General features: G+C 36.4%; 1 protein-coding gene across 1 annotated transcript in view; it reads right to left on the reverse strand.

Moving 5' to 3' along the window:
• The window catches only part of LOC111505266 (uncharacterized), a 347,102-nt gene extending 335,355 nt beyond the window's left edge, over positions 1–11,747 (reverse strand). Inside the window, exon 1 of the mRNA XM_074174294.1 lies at positions 11,301–11,747. Coding sequence (XP_074030395.1) covers positions 11,301–11,553 — 253 coding nt within the window. The 5' untranslated portion in view covers positions 11,554–11,747. The remainder of the gene's footprint in view (positions 1–11,300) is intronic.
• Positions 11,748–22,626: the final 10,879 nt, after the last annotated feature.

Below are 22,626 nucleotides of genomic sequence, written 5' to 3' on the forward strand. Positions count from 1 at the left end.
TCTGTTAGATACAATTCAGTATCTTCCTTCAGTTTCTGACAAAATTAAAACAGAATAGAAAAATATGACTCCCCGTCTTTTCATCTCGAAAATATTTCGGCCAAAAATATCTCAGTAAAAACATATCAAGACAAGTATATCTGAAGACTAATATAACTACCAAAACAAGTCCGATACAAAAAAAAAACGCGCTTCTTACGAAGAAGAAAAATAAAAATATAAGAATATAATTGCAAGTGGAATATGTGCTAACATGCATAAGAGAACAAGAATTGGTTGAGAATGTTTTTGTTTTCTATATGAAGAATTCCATAGGCCGATTTGGAAAATAATTCTAGAGTAATGACATGTAATCAGGCCAACAAAAATCATCAGAGAAAATCTAAAGTCAGCTAGGAATTCCTGAAGATTTTCAGCAAATCCGGGTGTTTACCAGATTACCTGTAAGTGTGAACTGATCTACATTAGAATATGGGGTGAATAATTATCGCCTAGGGCAAATCGGCAATAGCGGAAGATGCACACAGAGAAGATACCCTCGTGATTGCATTTTCAGAGACCCAAGTTTCTCGATAAAACTTAGAGCTGATATGCAAGATGATAGACATAGAAACACTTTCAACTGAAAAAAAAAGAGATCACCCCGAATGAAATATAGCTATCTTCACTCAATTGCACATGTATGAAGCCATTCATTTCGACCAGTAGGAATGAAGCCACGTCAACCACCAGTGGAATGAAACCAAAGATCCAAACATTCAATGTAGTATCTGTTGTTTCAACATGAACGGCATGCTTTCGAAGATATGGTTTCTCTTTCTACAAATTTTCAGAATTTGTAGATTATTTTTGTATTTGTTGTTGTATTTGTTTTTTTTAGGGATTTCGAATTAGTTTATACCGGATGTCCCACATTTTATGTGACAGGCAATATCTGGTTTGTTGAAGGAGATACACAAAAATGTTTCATACAAAAGTTTTAGGAGTTCATGAGAGCTATATTTTGATATATTTCGTCATCGTCATCATACGAGATCTATTAGAACTGAAAATTTAGAGATCAATGTGTTGGCTTATATTATTATTCATCCACATGTTTCTATCCGTACTCTTGCAGAAGAAGTCGGTGTGAGTAAATCTAATGTACAAAGAATTCTGAAAGAAAATAAATACCACCCATTCAAAATTCAGTTGGTACAAGGTTTGAAACCCACGGACTTTGAACGACGACTTGAATTCATTGCTTGTATTCAGGTAATATTACATGAAAGTCCTAACATATTCAGTCAAATTTTGTGGAGCGATGAATCGCGATTCCACAATAATGGAATTGTGAATCGACATAACAGTCACTATTGGTCTCAAGAAAATCCCAACTGGGTCCGTGAAAGTAATTTTCAAACTACTTGGGGTATTAATGTATGGTGTGGATTGTTCAATGGCCGCATCATAGGACCTTACTTTTTCAATGAAAATCTCAATGGATTGCGATATTTACATTTTCTAGAAAATGATTTGTTCCAGTTGATGGAAGATATTCCCATAGCAGAACGACAAGGAATTTGGTGGCAACAAGATGATGCTCCTCCTCACAATTCACAGGTTGTTACTGAATATCTGGATAGAACGTACCCAAATAGATGGATTGGTAATAAGGGTCCAATTCGGTGGCCGGCTCGTTCCCCAGATTTATCACCGCTTGATTTTTTCCTATGGGGTTATTTGAAAGATATTGTTTTCACTACTCCCCCTTTGAATGTGGATGATCTGAAAATGAAAATTCGACTAGCGTGCAGTGATATTACGCCTGATATTATAAGAGCGACTTGTACGAGAGAAGTGATTCGACGTTTCGAAGCCTGTAAAATATCTAATGGGCATCACTTTGAACAATTTTTATGACTTATTTCTAGGTACCTACCATTCTTATGAAATGATTTATCAAGTTATATTATTTACATTGTTATTAATTAAAGATTTGTTTTCGAATACACCTCTTTCAATTTCGCAATTGTTTCATATTCAAAATGATTCCTGACTGAATTCCATAACTCAAAATTGAAATCATTACTTCGAACACCCAAAATTTTGACTAATTTTCATGTGATCTGATGCAGAGAGGCTAATTGTATGAGATATTTTTAAAAATAATAGTCGTTCTCAAGACTTTACATTTTAAGCAATAACTCAACAACGCCGTAACCGAATTTCAAAAATCAAACATGAAATGATATCAGAATTTAACGTAGCATCTGAATATGTAATGATATACAGGGCGTTCTATTTAAAAAAATAGAATTTTGGTCTGTAGCACCTACACCAAACACCCTGTATATTTAAAAATTATATCAAAATATAGCTCTTATGAACTCCTAAAACTTTTGTATGAAACATTTTTGTGTATCTCCTTCAACAAACCAGATATTGCCCGTCACATAAAATGTGGGACACCCGGTATAGTAATTGATAATGGAAGTCCGAACTGATGAAATTCATCATGAAACATTGTCTATTACCTTCAAACAAATCTTGAAGTGAAATTGACCATAAATTGTTCGCCAATTGCGCTACAAGCATATCATAAATAGATTCACAATCTTTGGAAAAATTATAAAAATTGTATTCGAATATCTGGAAGAGTTAGAACAGTGTTTGGTTTGGTTGAAGAAAATTACCCATGATAATCCATTGCTGGTTTTCAACCTGTAAGCAAAAAATCTGTTTTTCTGTTAACCATCAAGCATCATCCATAATTCTTTTTCTACGAGAAAAATCATAGATTATTGTTGTTGAGAATCAATTATTTAATTAATGAATTGAATTACATAGTACATTTTTTACATTACAACAGAATGAAAGAAAGAAAAATTGATCAAAACCAACAAAAAATCAAATTCGATAAAGACTCAAAAGAGAAATTCCGTAAGATTCCAGACGCTGAACTCTACGTGAAAGCACCAACCTCATCCCCTTAGGGGAAATTTATTCAGATCGGATCATATCGCTTTTTCTATAGAACAGCAAACAAGGAATTCGCGTTCCCTGGGGTTTCAGTACGTATTCTTCCTGGCGCTCTGGACCGAAGAATTATGGTACCTTATCCAGCAGTTGTGGCCGACGTGGAAGGCATCGGTCACGTAGTGTCCAATGTTGGAATTTTTGTCAATTCAAAATCCAACGGTCGACCACGCTTTGACCTTCTCGTTTGTTTTCATCGAAGTCGGCTCCTCTGAACTGTTCTTGGAGACAAGTACCTTAAGCGCTTCTCCAACAGTCTTTACTTTCTCAATAATGAGTGGCAGGGTGAGGAAAGGCTGGATATTTTCAGTAATGTGGTCTCCGTTAAGATGAATGCTTGACTTCAGTTGCTCCCCGAAGATGTCACTCATCAGTGTACTGGTGAAATCGATCCTTCTGGTTGGATGTCCTTTATTTTTCGAATCCATTATGTTTCGTTCATCATTTAAATAATTGCTCGAAGCAGAGAAACTCTTTCGCATCTTGTTGTCTTCCCTAAATCCAGTCAGCCCGCTTGTTATGCAACATTTTATAAATCCACGTCGGACTGAATGGAATGGCAGTATTGATTAAAACTTTTTGATCATTCTTGGCATTTTTATGATAAAAAAAAAATGACAAATTTCATCGTACTGTTGAATATTCTCGAAGTATTGGAAAAAATTCCCATCAGCTTTCAACACATATATCCTAACTACAGCATAAAGGGAATGCCTACATCCAAATACTTCATCATGTCCAATCGAATCACAATCTATATACAGGGTGTCCCTGGACTTCCTCTTTTCCTGTCGGGAATGTATAGATGGGGTCAAAATATCACCAGTACTTCATATAACTTTTTTTCCTAAAAGTATTCGTAACCAAGTTACGGGCCCTCGAAGTTACAAAATGAAAAATGTTTTTCTTTGATAACTTTTCAAGTGAATATTCAAAATCATCCAAATTTTGGTAATTGACTAAACAAATGAATTCCGTCGATGAGCTTTCATGCAGGAGTCAGTTGTTTTGCTACAAAGTCAGGAACGGACTACCCCCGATGGTCCACACCCCAAAACTTTGAAATGACAGATATTTTTCAATATTTTTCAACAAATTAAGGTTACTTGGACAATTTTATGGATAAAAGTACTCGTGTGGAAAGTCGATCGGAGCAACGAGTCTTGATAAAAATGTAGTTCTACTCGACGACATCAAACCCGCTCGTCCACCATTATTTGAAATGAATAATTATCAAAGCAGAAATAATAATGATAACGTTAATTCAACAACATTTATAACAGGAATAATACAAAGTATGCTAAAATGAAGTCGTAAACAAAAAGTACAGTACCTATATGGAAGTTTAAGTCACAATTGTGATAGCAGATATTTTTTCAAAAGAAATATCAAGTTCTGTAGATTCGTGGTGTTTTTAAACTAACAAGCTACTCTACTATGAAATATCGAATTCATTCCATATTTTGTATGTACATAATACGTGTGGAATAATCACGTTTCGTGTTGATCAGTTATCTGAATCTCATGAAACTCAACATTCGAATGTTTCAAATTCTTCTTCACAGCTAAACTGTTGAGGAGTTTCACTGATAATTATAATTTTATGGGAGAAATTCTTTAACACGAATTTAAATTTAGCTGAAAAAACGCACATCGGAAAAAATATTTACTATAGTAATAAAAAGCAAACGAATGAACTACAAAAACGGCTGCACATGATCAGGTGAAAAATATCCAGGGAATAATTATGTTCCATTTCTTTCACAGATGTTGACAAAAAAAACTTTTAGAAAGTTTTGATAAAAAATGAGAAACTGGAATGCGATTTTGTTTTGTTGAGTGGTGCGTTGTCATATGACTATCATTGTATTGTCAATATTCTATAGGATATTTTGATTTTTTTTGATATGGCCGAACAGTTTACATTCAATGAATATGCAGATATGCATGTATTTTATGGACGAGCATTTTGTAATGCTGCAGAAGCTCGTCGTCTGTATTCCGAGCATTTTCCCAATCGAACGGTACCGTCAAGAGAAACATTCGAGCGTGTCGATCGCAGCTTGAGGGAGACAGGTATGTAATAATTGATAATTAATTTGAGCACGTTGTTTTATTTCGATATTATTGTAGGTACAGTTTTGCCAAAACGAGGTGGTGAGGGCGCTCCTAGGACTGTACGTACCGTTGTATTGGAGGAAAATATTTTGGAAGCCGTCGCTGATGATCCTTCAATGAGCATCAGAAATCTATCAGAACAGTTCCCTACATCCAAGTCCACTATTCATAGAATAATTAGGGAACAACTGCTCCACCCATTTCACATCCAGAAGGTACATGCCATGACACCTCAAGATTTTCCAGCACGACTGGAATATGCCAATTGGTTCATGGATAGGCAAAGAGAGGATATGACTTTTATTAATCGAGTTTTATTCACTGATGAAGCAGGTTTCAGTAGAGATGGAGTTATCAACTCTCATAATCTCCATATATGGGCCGAAGAAAATCCCCATGGGATATTGCAAACCAAACACCAACGGAAATTCAACGTGAATGTTTGGGCTGGTATCATAGGAAACCATCTTATAGGACCATTCGTTCTACAGGACCGATTGAATGGGGAACGTTATTTGGAGTTCATTCAGAACGATTTGAATGGACTTTTGGAACATGTTCCATTGCAAACCCGAAGAGATATGTGGTTTATGCATGATGGCGCTCCTTCTCATTTCAGTTTGATTGTGCGTGACCATCTGAACCATATTTTCCACAATAGATGGATTGGTAGAGGTGGGCCATATTCATGGCCATCGCGGTCTCCGGATTTAAATCCATTGGATTTCTTTCTGTGGGGGCATCTAAAAAGCCTTGTTTACGCTACACCTATTCACACAAGAGATGCATTGTTGAATAGAATAATATTACATTGTGAAGCCATACGAAACGACCCTGGAATGCTATTTCAAGTACAGAGAGGGTGTCTTCGCAGACTAAGAAAATGTTTAGAGAGAGAAGATGGTCATATCGAGCAGTTTCTGTAGCGGATTTTTCATTTCTGTTTGCTCTTGAGGCTCTTGAGTTTCGTTAGTTAAACGTGTTTGCATTATAAAAATTCGTTATGAACATTTTTACTTATCATTTTCCTTAAAACCTAATATTTTCGAATAATGGCAGACATCTCAAGATAAATGTTGTTGAATTAACGTTATCATTATTATTTCTGCTTTGATAATTATTCATTTCAAATAATGGTGGACGAACAGGTTTGATGTCGTCGAGTGAAACTACATTTTTATCAAGACTCGTTGCTTTGATCGACTTTCCACACGAGTACTTTTATTCATAAAATTGTCCAAGTAACCTTAATTTGTTGAAAAATATTGAAAAATATCTGTCATTTCAAAGTTTTGGGGTGTGGACCATCGGGGGTAGTCCGTTCCTGACTTTGTAGCAAAACAACTGACTCCTGCATGGAAGCTCATCGAAGGAATTCATTTGTTTAGTCAATTACCAAAATTTGGATGATTTTGAATATTCACTTGAGAAGTTATCAAAGAAAAACATTTTTCATTTTGTAACTTCGAGGGCCCGTTACTTGGTAACGAAGGATTTTAGGAAAAAAAGTTATATGAAGTACTGGTGATATTTTGACCCCATCTATACATTCCCGAGAGGAAAAGAGGAAGTCCAGGGATACCCTGTATATAAATATCATATATTTTTCAGAGTGTAGTAGTTCAATCAATCCACACAAAAATGTATTTCGTGGAATATAATTAGGTACACTGTGTTCAGATACGTATCTTGTGACATGCAAGCGTATTGAGTTGTCGCCCTGAAAAAAGTCTTATGCTATTATAAAATATCAGTATCTGAGAACCTTTTAGCGTTCATATCGAATACAGAGTCTCATAACTGGTAAGTTTTGATTTTGATATAAAAATATGCTGAAAGGAAATCTTTTTCACCAGGAAGTTTTCCCAAGTTGTGAAACCTCGCGAAGTTTAAGAGGCATTTGAACTTTTTTTCAGCTCTTGCGGTATTTGAGGAACACTATAGGCAATGGTCTATCTTGAGAGTACGAGTAAATCACTAATAATCTTGAGGTTCACAGAGTAGGTATATGAATAGTGTATCATTGTTAAAAATTTTGAATTGATGCTGATGAAGAGTGCTCAAACTCAGTATACTTTGAGATTGCCAACGATAATTGTAACATATTTATGAAATATACTTCTCTACATCACATTGTGTAGGGTTATATGTACAGGCCGTTTTTTTTATCAAATGGTAACATTATGGTAACGTTCTAAACCATAACAGATATGAAGACGATTAAATGGGATAAAAGGTAACTGTCATCGGGAACAATACAATGGTCGAAGAAAATTTACTGGGACTCTCGCCCTTCTCGAGTTATTCAGTGAAAACCAAAAATGATGTTTCTCGTTTTTTTCGAATGGAATTATTTCAAAGAATATCAATATATTGTATATATTGATATTCTGTGTATATTCATATATTGTACTCGAAGGGAACTAAGATGATGTTATGATGAATATTCGATAAAATGTTTCATGTCAACGTGGCCACCATCAACTGTTTTCAAATACGGATCTGCTTTTTTTAATAAAAATACTGATGAAGCGATAAATTCGCAATCCAAGGGTATATCACATTCGATATTTATATAGCGTTCCATTTGAAATAACCACCATAGTCAGTGACAACAATCAAATAGAAAAACAATTTATTTTATCATGAACTTTTGTGAAAAATGAAACCAATACGGATAATCAAAGCTACATGGCAATCTATAATAAATGCTCGAATTGACGACCTCTTTGTTGAATGCACATAAGTTGTCGGTCCAGACAATTTCTGTGGTAATTTTCTAGCATAATAGGTGTAATACTAATACATTCATCTCTTATTTTTTGTTTGAGATGGTCGATATATGTACTTGGTGTTGAAAAAACTTTATCCTTTATGTATCCCCAGACAAAAAAACCTAAACGAGTAAGATCTGGGAATCGAGCTGGCCAGTTATTTGTTCCATTGTTTCCAATCCATTTTCTTGGGTATGTTGCATCTGAATGTTCCCTTCCTATTGCTGCATTTGGAGGAGGAGCGCCATACTGTTGAAAATATAGTATTTCATGGCGGATATTCAGTGACAATTCATCTAAGTAGCCATCGTTTCCATCGAATATAAAATGAAGATACATTTCACTATTCAAATGATCATCGTGGAAGAAAGGACCAAGGATGTTTGTTCCCACAATGCCCAACCAAAGATTTATTCCGAATCTTTCTTGGAAATTTTTTTCGCTATGTAAATGTTCATTTGTATCATTTCACCTGAAATGGATATTTCTGTTGAAACAACCATTGTTGGTGAGTTTTGATTCGTCCGTCCATATTATTTTTTCACAAATAATTTCCAACTTCCCCATTTTTACGTCTCAACTACTTCGCAAATCGTACTGTCCTGTCATAATCCCTTTTATTCAGGTGATGAACTTTGTGTATCCTGTAGCATTTATATTTGTTCTTTTTCAAAATAGTTCTGGTGGATTTTACAGAAACCCCCACTTCGTGGGCAATTTCTCGTATATAACAATCTTGATTAGCATAAATTTTTGTGACTGACCAACCCTAAATAACAAAAAAGATGTTTTCACTGTGTAAATTTTTATGTGGTAATATTTGCTTAACCATAACATTTATTTCATTCCTCACACTTCCAGTATCCGCACATTTTCTTGTTTTCTTTCTGTCAAATGCACCATAGGCCCTCAAATTTCTTTCTAATCGTCTAAACATTTGGATGTTCGGAATACGACGATTCGGGTATAGCTCAACAAGTATATTCCTTGCCAAAAGAGGATTTCTATTTGATTTTGCATGACTAAATAGCATATCAGTCATTTTTTTCATTTGAATACATCTTTGATATGTTCATAAATGTCTGACCGTTCTCAACAGATATCAACAACGCATTAATTTTTTCTGACATAGAAACCAAGCAAAGCCTACGCGTTTAAGATGGTAAATGAATTGAGATACTATTTGATCATACCAAATTATACAACAATCTAATTTTGACCAAAAACTGATATTTTAGTTACTACCAGCATTGAAAATTATAAAAATTATTTCGAATTATAATTGATTACGGAGAAATGAGTCTTGAAAGAAGGATTACGGCAATACGAAAATTTCCAAAACGATAATTTTCATTGTGTCGAATTCATTGAGTTGTCTGAATTATATATTGAAGAAATCGAAACAATTTACAAAAGAAGTAACGACAGGACCGTAATTTAAAATTGTTGTTATTGATGATGGTAGTTATTTCAAATGATACGCTATAAAAATATCAAATGTGATATACCCTTGGATTGTGAATTTATTGCTTTATCAATATCTGTAAAAAAGTTGATGGTGGCCGTGTTGACACGAAACGTTTAATATAATATCCAATCATAGTACCCTTCGAATACAATAACATTTTCCTTATCCTTTTTTGATATCCTCCGAAATAAAAATTCCATTTGAAAAAAAAACGAAAAACAGCATTTTTAGTTTTCTATACTGAAAACTTATTGTCCAACTAATGCCGATTCTATGTTATCATCGCAGTTTTTTGTCTTTCACTCGACAAAATTTCATGGAAACAGTTCAAAATCACATCTTGGATAACATACCGAGATACTGTCGGTCGATAGCCGGTCGGTTCGACGTGGGTGCTTTTTTCACTCACTCAAATCGACCGCCATGTTGGTCGGTGGTTCAAGCCCCAGGCCCATATCCTTGATATGAAACCCTATATCTATATCTCAATATTAAGGTCATTTATCATCCTTTCATGTATTATTAGTTTGACGCCAGAATAACAATTTATTTATTTCACACTAGTACTTACTGAAACTCCATTACATCGTGAAAAATAACCCTTGAATATTTCAATTTGATATTTATGGAACTATCAATGGTACAGATCATATATTTCTTCTCGGTACAATTTTTTTCCGAAAAATTCCTTAATTTTTTTCGTGTGAATCATCCTTCCTCAAATTCTGTATCTCAGTAAATTCATCTTATCCCACAGTGCACAATGTACTCCCCCAGCAAGTTCCAAATCTTAGTTGTTTTTTTTTAAATGAGGCAACACCTCTTGAAAAAATGTTTCCATTTCCTTGAAGAATTTCATTATGCCCATTTTGTAAAATCGTCATTTTTCCAAATTGGCATAAGAATTGAACTGACTTATGCCAACTGTAAGATTTTATCACAAAGAATATTACATAAAATCATCGTCTTCAACTCAACAATCTACCTTATTCCATATCAACGGATTTTAAATGTGATTTCCTGGAAATGTATTCTCAAATTTTGACTGTGGAACGTTTGAGTTGATTACTTTCTCTCGTGAAATCGAATATGAACTGAAAATATTAGAAGAATAAAGAACTTCCTGTAACCAAATTGTACGGAAAAAATCATAGTCCTGCTTGAAAGAAACTTTGTACTGTATAGAAAACCACTTCATACTTCGTCGCCGTTGACTCAAACGAGTCAACACAATCTTTCTACTATCTTCAAGATTTCACAAAATTGCCTACAATTGTATTTGAATACTCGAGAGAAATGGTAATGGAAATGGAAAAATCGAAATTGAAACTTCTTATATTTTTATACCACTTTGTATTTGTAACTAATGTTACTGCAGTTTCGTCCCACAAGAACATTTTCAAACGAATACAATAAACATCGCATAACTTATGGTTTAACCTTCAACCAATAGTGCTTAAGAAGTTGGTATAAAAATATGAGAAGTTTTAATTCTCATTTCCCATGATGATCTACCAGTAATAACGGTCACATCTATCAATATAATGGCAATAAAAACCAATGGTGGGAAAGAATCATGAAAGATAGTTCATCCCCAAATTCTCAACAACACGCAGCGCTCACAATTACGACATATTTTCCTATTTAATCCCGCTTGCAGAAAATAGTGTGATGAAAAAAAAGTATCTCATTATACCCTACTGAGAATAGTTTTACAGATATCTGAAGAATTTTCAATTTTTTACGCAAAACCAGTTGATTAACAGATCAGTATCTGTAGAATCCAATAGATCTTACTAAATTCGGCACGAGGAAAACGCCCACAATTGAACACTCGACTCTGTCGGATCGAATCACAATCTAGGACCACAACACAACTCCGACGGATACAAAGGAGATAAATTACTCAAAAAAACTCCTACCTATTAGCGGAACATCGTACTGCCTCTGTCCTCTGGGCGACCTCAACATCAACTGCGAAGCAGCCTTGTCCACTTGGGGCAGGTGCTGGTGTTGGAACGCAGATAATTCTTCAGGACTTCGATGAGCAGCCACGATTCGCTTCTGCCACGAAGATGCTGCAGCCAAAGGCCGTCTGAACGAGTCCCTTTCGAGGTGCAGAGGTTGCGGTGAGGCAGCCACAACTGCCCACAGGCAGGCCCACACAGCCCACATTTCGTCACCGCGGCCCGAGCCTCAAGTCACCGACATCCCATTCAGAACAGATCACTTGTTGCTGATTTTTTCAGTCGCCCGATCTTCTTTCGTGTGCTCGTTGCAGCTGCAAAGACGCGACTGGCGTGGACGGCGGCGGGAGCGGCAGTTCTGAAGACCGAAACCGCCTACGCTAGACCGGCTGTCCCCACCACCGAGTGACGCCACCGGCACGTCTCCGCCACCGAGGCTCGGGAGCGGCAACGCCAAGACTTTTCTAGGAGATGAATGGTTGGATTGGATGTTTGTTCAGGTACATGAAGCCGTGCTAGTGTATTTTCTCTCGAATATTTTCAGTTTTCGAAAAGCCGCGAGGCTGGGAAACGAACTAATAATAATAATAATGATGTAACATAACAATAATATTACTCTCACTTTCCTCTACTCCTAGTGAAGTGAACTCGGAAGGAGCAGTATGCATCTCCATAAGAGTTTGTGATGCAAATCTTTCGTTCCACGGTTCTCCTGACAATAGAGGGGTCGTGGATTTTTTGGTTTGATGTGTCTGCAGGACGAAGTCATATTGAAAGGAACCCGCGGAAACTTCAAGAGTACAGATTCTTTTCTCTACAGTTTCCGCGACCAGCTGCCCTTGCTTGAAAGCAGCTGCCCAAGTGGCTGATGAACTCGACTCAGTTTCTGTTTTGAAAAGTCGCGAAACTGGGAAACGAACTAATAATAATAATGATAATCTAACAGAACAGTAATATTACTCTTACTGTCCTCTACTCCTAGTGAAGTGAACTCGGAAGGAGCTGTATCAACTTGACGTGAAGCCCCGAGGCATCTTTGTGATGCAAATCTTTCGTTCCCCGGTTCTCCTGACAATAAAGAGGCCATGGATTTTTTGCTTTGATGTGTCTGCAGGACGGAATCATTTTGAAAGGATTCTGTGAAAACTTCATGAGTACAGATTATTTTCTCCACATGATCCGCGACCAGCTGCCCTTGCTTGAAAGGAACTGCCCGAGTGGCTGATGAACTCGACTCAGTTTCCGACACTGAACGAGATGATCAGTGTCAAAAACTATAACTCTGTCCCCGAATTGAAACCTTTTCAGTGAAACGGTCTCATAAAAGTGGCAGAGATCAAATTTCTATAGAATCACAAGGTTGAGGTCTTCTTTGACAATATTGAAGTCGGAAAGTGGAGGATACATGATGGCCTGCTAGAATGATGACTGAGGTTCCTGATATCAGGTGCAGTGTCTGCTGCGAGGCACCTCAGACCCTAAATGCCCTTTCTGTTAGCGTGTCCGGCATCCATCGACATGACGCAGCTCTAGGAGTGTTTTCACTGTGAAAACCCTTGTGAAACCCTTGTGGAGAATGAGAAGTGTCGAATTCATTACAACTTTTCATCACCCACTTTCAAGGTTTTTCGAGACAATAAACCTGATGTAGTTCTTCTCGATGGGTGGCTCAAAAAATGAGGTTTTCTACGCCCTTTCAAGGAGGTGCCCTCCCAGGGTGATAGTTACTAACTGAGATTCTATTGATCCTCTCGGGTAAACTGTGACCATCAAGGTCGGTCACCTACCTTTTAGAAAATCCTCTACAGCACTCATGATGTCAAACTGAAGAATTAGCATCAGAACATTCATATAACTATGTTATATACCGGAGTATATTTATAGCAAGTCAGTTTCATGGCTACACATTGAAAGGGCACAAACACAAGCAATGAAAAAAATTAATGAAGGCAGCCTCCCCCTGCTTAAGAGGAACGCAAGTCTATGGACCAAGAAAGTCTAGACCGGTTATTCTGTTTGGAATGATAGTGGTAGGTATTTCTGTTCGACGTGAATGATTCGATCATGAAGATATTTGAACCGAAAGCAAGAGAATAGCGAGTATTTGCTATTTTTGATGTAATTGAAGTGATCTTAAAATCAAGTTAACACATGGAATGGAAAACGTAGATATGAAAATGTTCGGGGTACTTTTGAAGAAAAAACACCAATATATCTTTGAGATATATTCCTGACGGATAAGTGATGCCATTCTAGTGTACGTGGACTGAATCAAAGAGTTTGCATTGAATTTTGTAAAAAATGGAGTTGAGTGCTCAAAAACACTTGGAATATTGACAGTGGCATACGGAAAATATTTACAATGGAAAATATTTACAATGGCTACAAGTTTTTCTTAGAAGGTCAAGGAGATATGAATGACGACTCTCGCCCTAGACCCTTCAGCACATCAAGCATCGATGAACTTATTGAAAAAGTGATGAAAATTGTTATGGATAACCGTTGAATCACTATTTTGGGAGTTGGTAAGGATGTCGGTATATCGGTTTGCTTATGCCACGCAATCTGTCAGAAATTTTGGGCATAAACACCAAAGCAAGACGAATATTTCTGGTGGAGTTTTCAGCCTTAGGTGAGACGAATATTGCTCGGAAAGAGGATATTTATAATATTTGGAATATGAGTTTATTTCTGTTCAGGATTGAGAATTATTTCCAAAATACTAACATGAGTTCGTTTTTGAATTCGAAAGTCAGGTTAGATGTTGAGGGTAGATGCTTTTTTCCAAATAAAGCATTCTAAAATACGTTAGTTTTCACTTCAGATTTCGACACGTGTTTCAATCACCCAGTGATGATCTTCGAGATTGAAGATTAATCTTTCTCTTGAAGATGATCATTTGGTGATTGGAACACGTGTCGAGGTGTTAAAAATAACGTTTTGTTGTTGGTATACAATTCCATTAATATCCATTACTAAACCAAAGGTTCCAAACTGCATCACAAGTGAATAAATTTCATCAAATATATCTATTGATAATTAGAAGCTGATTCGCCACTGTGACAGCATAGAATGTATGCATATATATGCTCTGCTACCTGTAGGTCGATATTTTTGTAGGCCATCAGCCTATCCGCTACTATTCGATGTTTCTAATTTCGTGGCAGTTCAATCGAATACGATGATTAAAATATATTTATCCGCAGTGTATATTATAGAAATTGATGGTCGCCTCATGCTCAGAAACAATTTTGAATGTATCGAACAATTCCATTTCCCTAATGAAACTTTTCAAAGACAAGAGTTAACTCTAATTACTTTGGAAGCTATAGACCCTGACAGTTCATCAATTATAATTGGAGATATAGTACATTAGATAGTGAGTTTTATGAAAGTATTGAACTTTTGTGATGTTCATCACTATCAAACATCGAGGTATTTCAGATCTCAAAAATTTCTACAGATGGTACTTGATCAAACTAAACAGTATACAGTACGGACCTAAAAAGCCCTTACTCTTGAGTTCTGAATGGATCTAAATATGGAAAAAATTTATAAAAAGAAATCATTTTCAGTACTTTTCGATGGAAATGCCAAGAGTGTGACATAAATCTTCGTAGACATTTGGACATTAGCTCACAAAACTGCATTCTCCTCTCGGGGTCATCTACATTCAATTCATGTAATATATTCAGTTCATAGAGGGAAAACTTATGTATTTAAAGGTAATTCTTGACGGTGGTTTCACGAGCAACTGTTACTGTACACTGCAGGGAGTTATTCACTACAGTTGTAATAATTTCGGTTTCTCCTCCGAGATAGATTTTCTTTCAGTTCCTCTAGCTCTAGCTGCACTTCTTTCAACTAATATTCTGACATATTCTGTATCTGTATCTGTAGAGTAGGGAGGATGAGTGTAAGCCCACGCACTTAGGCCACATGTGACCCATTGTACATCCTCCCAAGGAGTTGTCCTCCTAGGTCATCGTCCATTTTGTCCTTCCCAGGAAGGTGGACAGGTCGCTGGGAGACATCTCCTTTATATCGGCAGGTGTGTGCACTAGCCCCATATAAAGGAGGTGTTTCCTTAGTTAACAGTGGCCAGTCAGAAATCCTACCTCAGGATAATGTTATTATCTACCGAGGCTTTGGATAAATCTTGGTGGCACTCTTGTACTAGCCCTGAGGTAACACGCTGTCTGTTCATGGCTAATAGTGCTTGTCTGCTATCAGTGCAGATTGTTATGTTCTTGCCAGAAATTCCTTTCTTGGTTATTTCTTTTGTGGCAATTGAGATTCCAGCCAGTTCTGTTTGGACCACGCTAGTATTTCTTCCCATTCCCCACTTAATCCTAAGGCTTAGTAACTTGGAGTACACTCCACATCCTGAGCCTTCTCTGGTTTTTGAGCCGTCTGTACAAATCCGTATTGCATTTGTAGCATCTGACTCTGTGTTCTGCTCAATTTGTATTTTGTAGGGTTTATTAAACACAAACCTGGGTTCAATTGCATCACTAGTTGCCTGCAGCAGAGGTTGCGCAGTAAGCGCTTCCCGTCATAGGCCCAGCCTCAATTGACCCATTCCTACTTTGAAGTTTACACTAGCCAGAGTGGTCAGACCCTTGACCATTGCCGTGGTTGGTGTTGTTCTCATGGCTCCTGTGATGTTTAAACAAGCCAGTCGCTGTATTTGATATAATTTTTGGATGGCAGTTGCTTGTAGAACTTTCGGTCCCCATGCAATGGCTCCATACGTTAACATAGGTCTTATTATTGCAGTGTAGATCCAGGTGACCCCACGGGGTGAAAGACCCCATGCGCGTCCCACTGTCCTCCGACATTGTTCATAAGCCACGTATGCTCTTTTTGCTCTACTCTGTAGATGAGAGTTCCATGTTAGCTTCTTGTCGAAGATAGTACCAAGGTATTTCACCTCTTCAGAGAAGTTCAGTTTGCTTTTGAAGATTTCGGGAGGTTTCAAGCCCGTTAAACTTCTTTTCCTGGTGAAAAGGACCATCTCAGTCTTCTTGGGATTGATTGACAATGAGTGTTCCTTACACCATGTTTCTATTAATTTGAGCCCATCCTGCACTCTATCGCACAGTGTGTTTACAAATTTGCCGGTCTGCAAGATAACTATGTCATCTGCGTAATGCAATTGTGTAGAATCCATTTTTGTTAAGGTGATTAATTAGGGTATCCAGAACTATGTTCCAGAGAAGGGGTGATAAGACCCCTCCCTGTGGACATCCCTTCATGACCAGTCCTTCCACTGTGATGTCTTCTACATTAATACTTATTGCTCTACTAGAGAGCATCTGGAGTATCCATTCTACTACTACCAGGGGTACATTCCTGAAGTGTAGTTGCTGGGTAATTGTTGGAAAGTTTGTTTTATCAAACGCTCCCTCGATATCTATGAATATACCCAGGGTGGATTCTTTGTTGTCCAATGATCTCTCGATTCTGCCAACCACATGGTGAAGGGCCGAACCAGTAGACCTTCCCGGGGTATATGCATGCTGATTTGGATGAAGAGGTAACAAGTATCTCATCTCTTATATACCGCTCACATAGCCTATCCATGGTTTTTAACAAAAACGATGTGAGACTAATTGGTCGGAATGCTTTTGGTAGGGTGTAGTTCATCCTATCTGGTTTAGGTATAAATAATACTCTTACTTCTCTCCACTTACTGGGAATATACTCTGAATATTCCAACCAGGTGCGGCATAAGACTGTCCAGTCCCCACTGAAGTAGGGCTGGTCTTATACCGTCAGGTCCTGGTGACTTGAAGGGGATATAGAGGTATTTCAGATCTCAAAAATTCCTACAGATTGTACTTGATCAAACTAAACAGTATACAGTGCAGACCTGAACAGCCCTTTCTCTTGAGTTCTGAACGGATTTAAAAATGAAAAAAATTTATGAAAAGGAATAATTTTCAGTACTCTTCGATGGAAATGCCAAGAGTGTGACATCAATCTGCATTCTCCTTTCGGGTCATCTACATTCAATTCATGTAATATATTCAGTTCATAGAGGGAAAACTTATGTATTCAAAGGTAATTCTTGACGGTGGTTGTTGAGACATAATTTTCACGAGCAACTGTTACCGTACACTGCAGGGAGTTATTCACTACAGTTGTAACAATTACGGTTTCTCCTCCGAGATAGATTTTTTTTCAGTTCCTCTAGCTCTAGCTGCACTTCTTTCAACTAATATCCTGACATATTTCAGGCAGATCCAATTATCAGGAAACTTTGCATTGAACACCTTTTTATTATCAATAGTGACTGCTAGTTAACATAATACCCTCTGTACTGAGATAACACAATACTATGATAACACGGTGTGGATTTTATCTATATAGTCGATCACGATACAATTTGTGCATTAACATCAAAGATATATAAAGCAATTGATTCAAACAAACCTCCATATGTTTTGACTTCTCTAAAGCCTTTGATACAGTATGCCATGAAAAATTGCTGAAAAAATTGCGAATATATCGGATTAGGGGAAACGCTATAACTTACTATCTCTCAAACCGTCAACAACAAGTCTGTATGGTACCATTAGCGAAATAAGAAATATCACATATGATGTGCCACAAGGAACTATTCTTGGACCACTACTATTCACTCTTCACATCAATAGCTTATTATCAAAGGTGCTTAGTTTCGCTGATGACACCGCAATATTTTATCAATCTGAAAAGAAGACCCTCAAAAATGAAGTTGAACTGAATCTCAAAAAAAAATCAAGAAATGGTTCAGACACAAAAAACTAACCCTTAATATAGAAAAGACAAAATACCTTCCGTTCACTTCATACTCAGAAAACTTACCAAACATTGGTGATGTTGTTGTTGATCAGGAAACCATAATACCTGAAGAGAAATTGGTGGAATATCTAGGAATAATTATTGATAGGCACCTAATATGGGACTTACAAGCAAAATATATCTATAACAAGTTAAGAGGTTTCCTTTCACGTTTCAAATATTTGAGAGAAATACTGGACATGTCACATCCACGAACATAACACACGAAACGCTCACCACATTAGATTAAATCGATTTTGTCTTCACTTTTCGCAAAAAAATTCCATAGATTACTCTCTGTACAATATTTTGCCCCAAGATCTCAAAGAACTCAGTCTGAACACATACAAGAGAAAACTGAAAAATTATTTGTTGAGACATTGCTTCTATTCTGTCGATGACTTCAGAACACATTTTTGTGGTAACATACAAGTCACTACTTCTTTTTGATTTTCAAAGTTTTTACATATGTGATTGTTGTGTAAATGTTAACCATCAATTTCAAATGTAAAGCCAAACATGACTTGCTACAAACATATTGTATTATGTAACGTAGTCAAATAAATATTATTATATATATATATATATATATATATATATATATATATATATATATATATATATATATATATATATATAACGCAGGGAGTGAAATCGGGTGTAGCAGTCAGCGGCAGAAAGATTGTAAAACTATTTGTTCTGATAAAATTTTCGAGGCATTTATTATCTCATCAGGGACTGAAAGTGAGGTTGAAATGAAGTTTGCAAAAAAGTAACAAAGAGATTTCTCATATTTGGTTGAAAACATGTAATATCACATATAGTTTTTATTCATTTAAGAGCCGCCGGTAGACAGCTGTTTCAACATGTTGGGTATCGGGTATCGTCAGTACTGGGCGGGCGGTCCTCGATTGAAGACACCCAAGTCAACTTGCAAGGTTTTTATGTCAGTGTTGGTGGTTTGACCAATCAACTGACAACTGCGGTAGTAGAAATTTGGGAAGCTAACCTGGAATGCCATCGGAAAACGAATCCACATGTTTCTAGAAATGATATGAAATCGAGAAAAGTTAATGCAGTCAAGCTGCTGAAAAATAATTCCTTGAAAATCAAAAAATAAATAGATAAGTACTATTCTGATCATTCCCATATTAATTTCAATTTGAGAGCCACCGGTAGACTGCTGTTTCAGCTTAAGACATCGTCCAACTTGATGAGTTCTTGGTTTTTCACATTTTGTCTTCAATCGAGGACCGCCTGTCCGGTATTGACGATGATATAATAATATTAATAGTAATAAATGGGCTTTATTCATTGACATACATTGTTTATAAAGAAGTAGATACAAAAATCGATGAAAGGGCGAAGTGCAGCCGAGACTGTTTTACAACTTAACCTAGGGGATAGCATGTATTATATAGAAATATAAAAATAATTACCTAGTATACATTGGTAAGTGAGTGGTTCATGAATCTTTGTAAAACTAAGAAAAAAAACAAAGGTAATAAATTTCAAAGTGAATATTAAAAATCTATTTAGCTTGAATAAGGTAAAATATATTGCAAAATATACACAAAAGTGAGACGAAGGGAAAACCATATGAGCAAGGCCTAACATGAAAATTTTATCTATCCGCTACTACTTCCCCATAAAGTTATATTATACGCCAATCTGAAGTTGATTAAAGCATAACATATGTCAATTAGGAACTTTCTATCTAGAGTTCCTTCAAGTTAAAGCATAACATAAAAATTTGTATTAATCTTCCCACACAAAAGCTCAATATGTTGAGATTATGATGGACCAAAGTTCTGAAGAATTTTGTAGATTCTGATGGTTTGATGAAGTCATCATCAACAAAAACATTCAAAGAAAATTGTTGTGACTCTTTCCAAAAAACCGAATCAATACTGTTTTACATGCATTTACAATAATTTCGTTGGAATTATACCACGCTATGAAAAATCTGTTTTTCCGTTAACCAGCTGTCGCACCCCTACGAACAACAACCCTCAGAAGTCGAAACTTGTACGAGCCAAGAAATAACGAAGTCTTACCTTTCAACATGTGATTCCTAACGCGAGTTGGGTGATAGCAAGTGAAAATCAATCGTTCAGTCTGGGGTTTGAACTATCGACCAACATGGCGGTCAATTCGAGTGAGTGCACAAAGCACCCACTTCGAACCAACCGGCTACCGGCAATACTATTCAATTTCAAGACCTGCATAACTTTCAAATTCACGAAAAAATTGATAACTTGGCCACGGCGTATTCCACTCGAATATTAATGCTGAATATAAAACGATGAGTCATTTCAATGAAAACGAGAGTTGTTCCTTTTTAAAATATTATTTTTTGACGTTAAGGTAAAACGCAGCGTCTGAAATCATTTTAACAATATGGTACTCGTACCATGGAACTTTTTTCTCATAATACCTTATCTATATATGTTGTGGAATTGGCGGCGGTGGTAGTGCGCCCGACTCACGATCGGAAGGCCGTGGGTTCCATTCCCGCCTCGACCAGATATTTTTCTCGAGAGAATTTATCTGGTTGAAACTGGGATGATTCTGCAACCGTGTTAGGATTCACACGTTAAAAGGTAAGACCTTGTTAGTCCTTAGCTCGCACAAGTTTCTCAACTTCTGAGAGTTGTTGTTCGTATGGGGGCAACAGCTGATTAATGGAAAAAAAATTTAAACAGATATATTGAGCACAAAGGCACTGTTGAGACACTCTGTTTAGCGTCATCGGAGCAATATGGCTACTGATGGGACCGTTTGAATTACTGCTCAGAGACTGGAATAATTCCAAGGAAAAATCCGAGATTTCTTGTTCAATAAACACCTTGTGCATCAAGTTCTGTTACAATGATGAATTCGAAGAAAAACCAATCAGACTTTTTTAGATTTCTGGAATTTGCTAGTAATGAAGATGTCACTTTCATTTAACTAACTTATATCGCACATAATCAATTAATTTACAGTAGGTACATGTTATTGAAAGCTTCGTTTATACTTGACAATTGAAATATCTGATGAGCTGTCTACTTCGATTGACATCTAAATATTCTGAAATCTCTTAATAGGTTTTGTCACTCGATTTGTAGAACATTTTGTTACAGTTTCAGCATGTCTTTTTGGTACGATACCGATGACCTTGCGGTTCAAGTGCCATCTGCGGTTGATTCTTTTTGTTTCTTTAACCACTAAATATTTTAAGTATTTCAAATTGAATAAGATAAAAAAAATGTAATTTCACTTTCTTTTACCTGTTATGAAATGTAATGGTATTTTTATCCTTCACGAACGATTCTTATTTCTAGGCAAACCTGTTGAAGTCACCGAAAAAACTCACAAAAAATGACAACTAATGACTTGAATAATGTCTCTCGTTGAATATTATATCATTATATATCAGACAAATGAGTCTTTATCTGTTCAATACATTTTTTCATGTTTCAATGAAGCCATCTATCATTTTCTATCTATCAATTTACACAAAACATCAATGAATTATATACGTTATATACCTAATATCAACATTGCATACACGACTGATAACACCTAAGGTAGACATATAAAAACTAACGAATCTATTATCGACAAGGACAACAGAGCAGGTGTCTACGAGGTAGAATGTAGCTCGTGTCCAAATGTTTATATTGGAAGAACATCTAGAAATTTCAAAAGCAGAATCTCCGATCACAAGAGTAGTTTTGAATTGAAGAATCCCAATTCAACCACGACTTCCACATAATCTACGACGTGTTAAATACAGAAAATGAAGGACAAAAATTAATCCGGCTGGAATCCCCTGAAATAAATAACCGTAAACAACCAAATTTCTTATTGAATGACCAATAAGAAGTCAATCTCTCACTACTTTTGAATTCATTTTCATGAAAATTTCCATATAATTAGTCAAATCATCAGTAACAATAGTTTTTACCTACTTGCATACTTAAACCAACTTGAGGTTGATTCACTTGATACAGAAATGAAAAAAATAAAATTTGTCTGTCAGTTATTTCAAGCTCCTGAGGGGTCGAATATCTCCTTTTGTAATGGATATTTGCAATGAAACTTCAATTGACCTTTCTTCATGTGCCATTCTTGTGGTTTCCAATCACTCCAAGAAAAAAGAGAAAACATTTCGTCGGCAATACAAAATTATCAACTTGCACCGATTTTGCCAAAAAATCTGATTAGTTTCAATTCGGAAATATCCGCACAATTTCAGAATATTTCAAAATTCACATCACGAAACCAAACTTAATGAAGACACGTGGTCAGCACTAGTAAATGCGCCTCTACTGCATTGTGTGGGAGAACGCATAGGCGTGCGAACTTTGGCAAATCTGCAAGCGGGTCGACATACCTGAATTTTTTCATAGTTAGAGTTTCATCTGATTTCACAGGGGGTGGTAGTCACATGTGACTACCACCTCCT

Source organism: Leptinotarsa decemlineata, unplaced genomic scaffold, assembly GCF_025532065.1.
Source record: "Leptinotarsa decemlineata unplaced genomic scaffold, Ldec_3_MD MMD2_tig00000576_RagTag_RagTag, whole genome shotgun sequence".
In the NCBI taxonomy this organism is placed as follows: domain Eukaryota; kingdom Metazoa; phylum Arthropoda; class Insecta; order Coleoptera; family Chrysomelidae; genus Leptinotarsa; species Leptinotarsa decemlineata.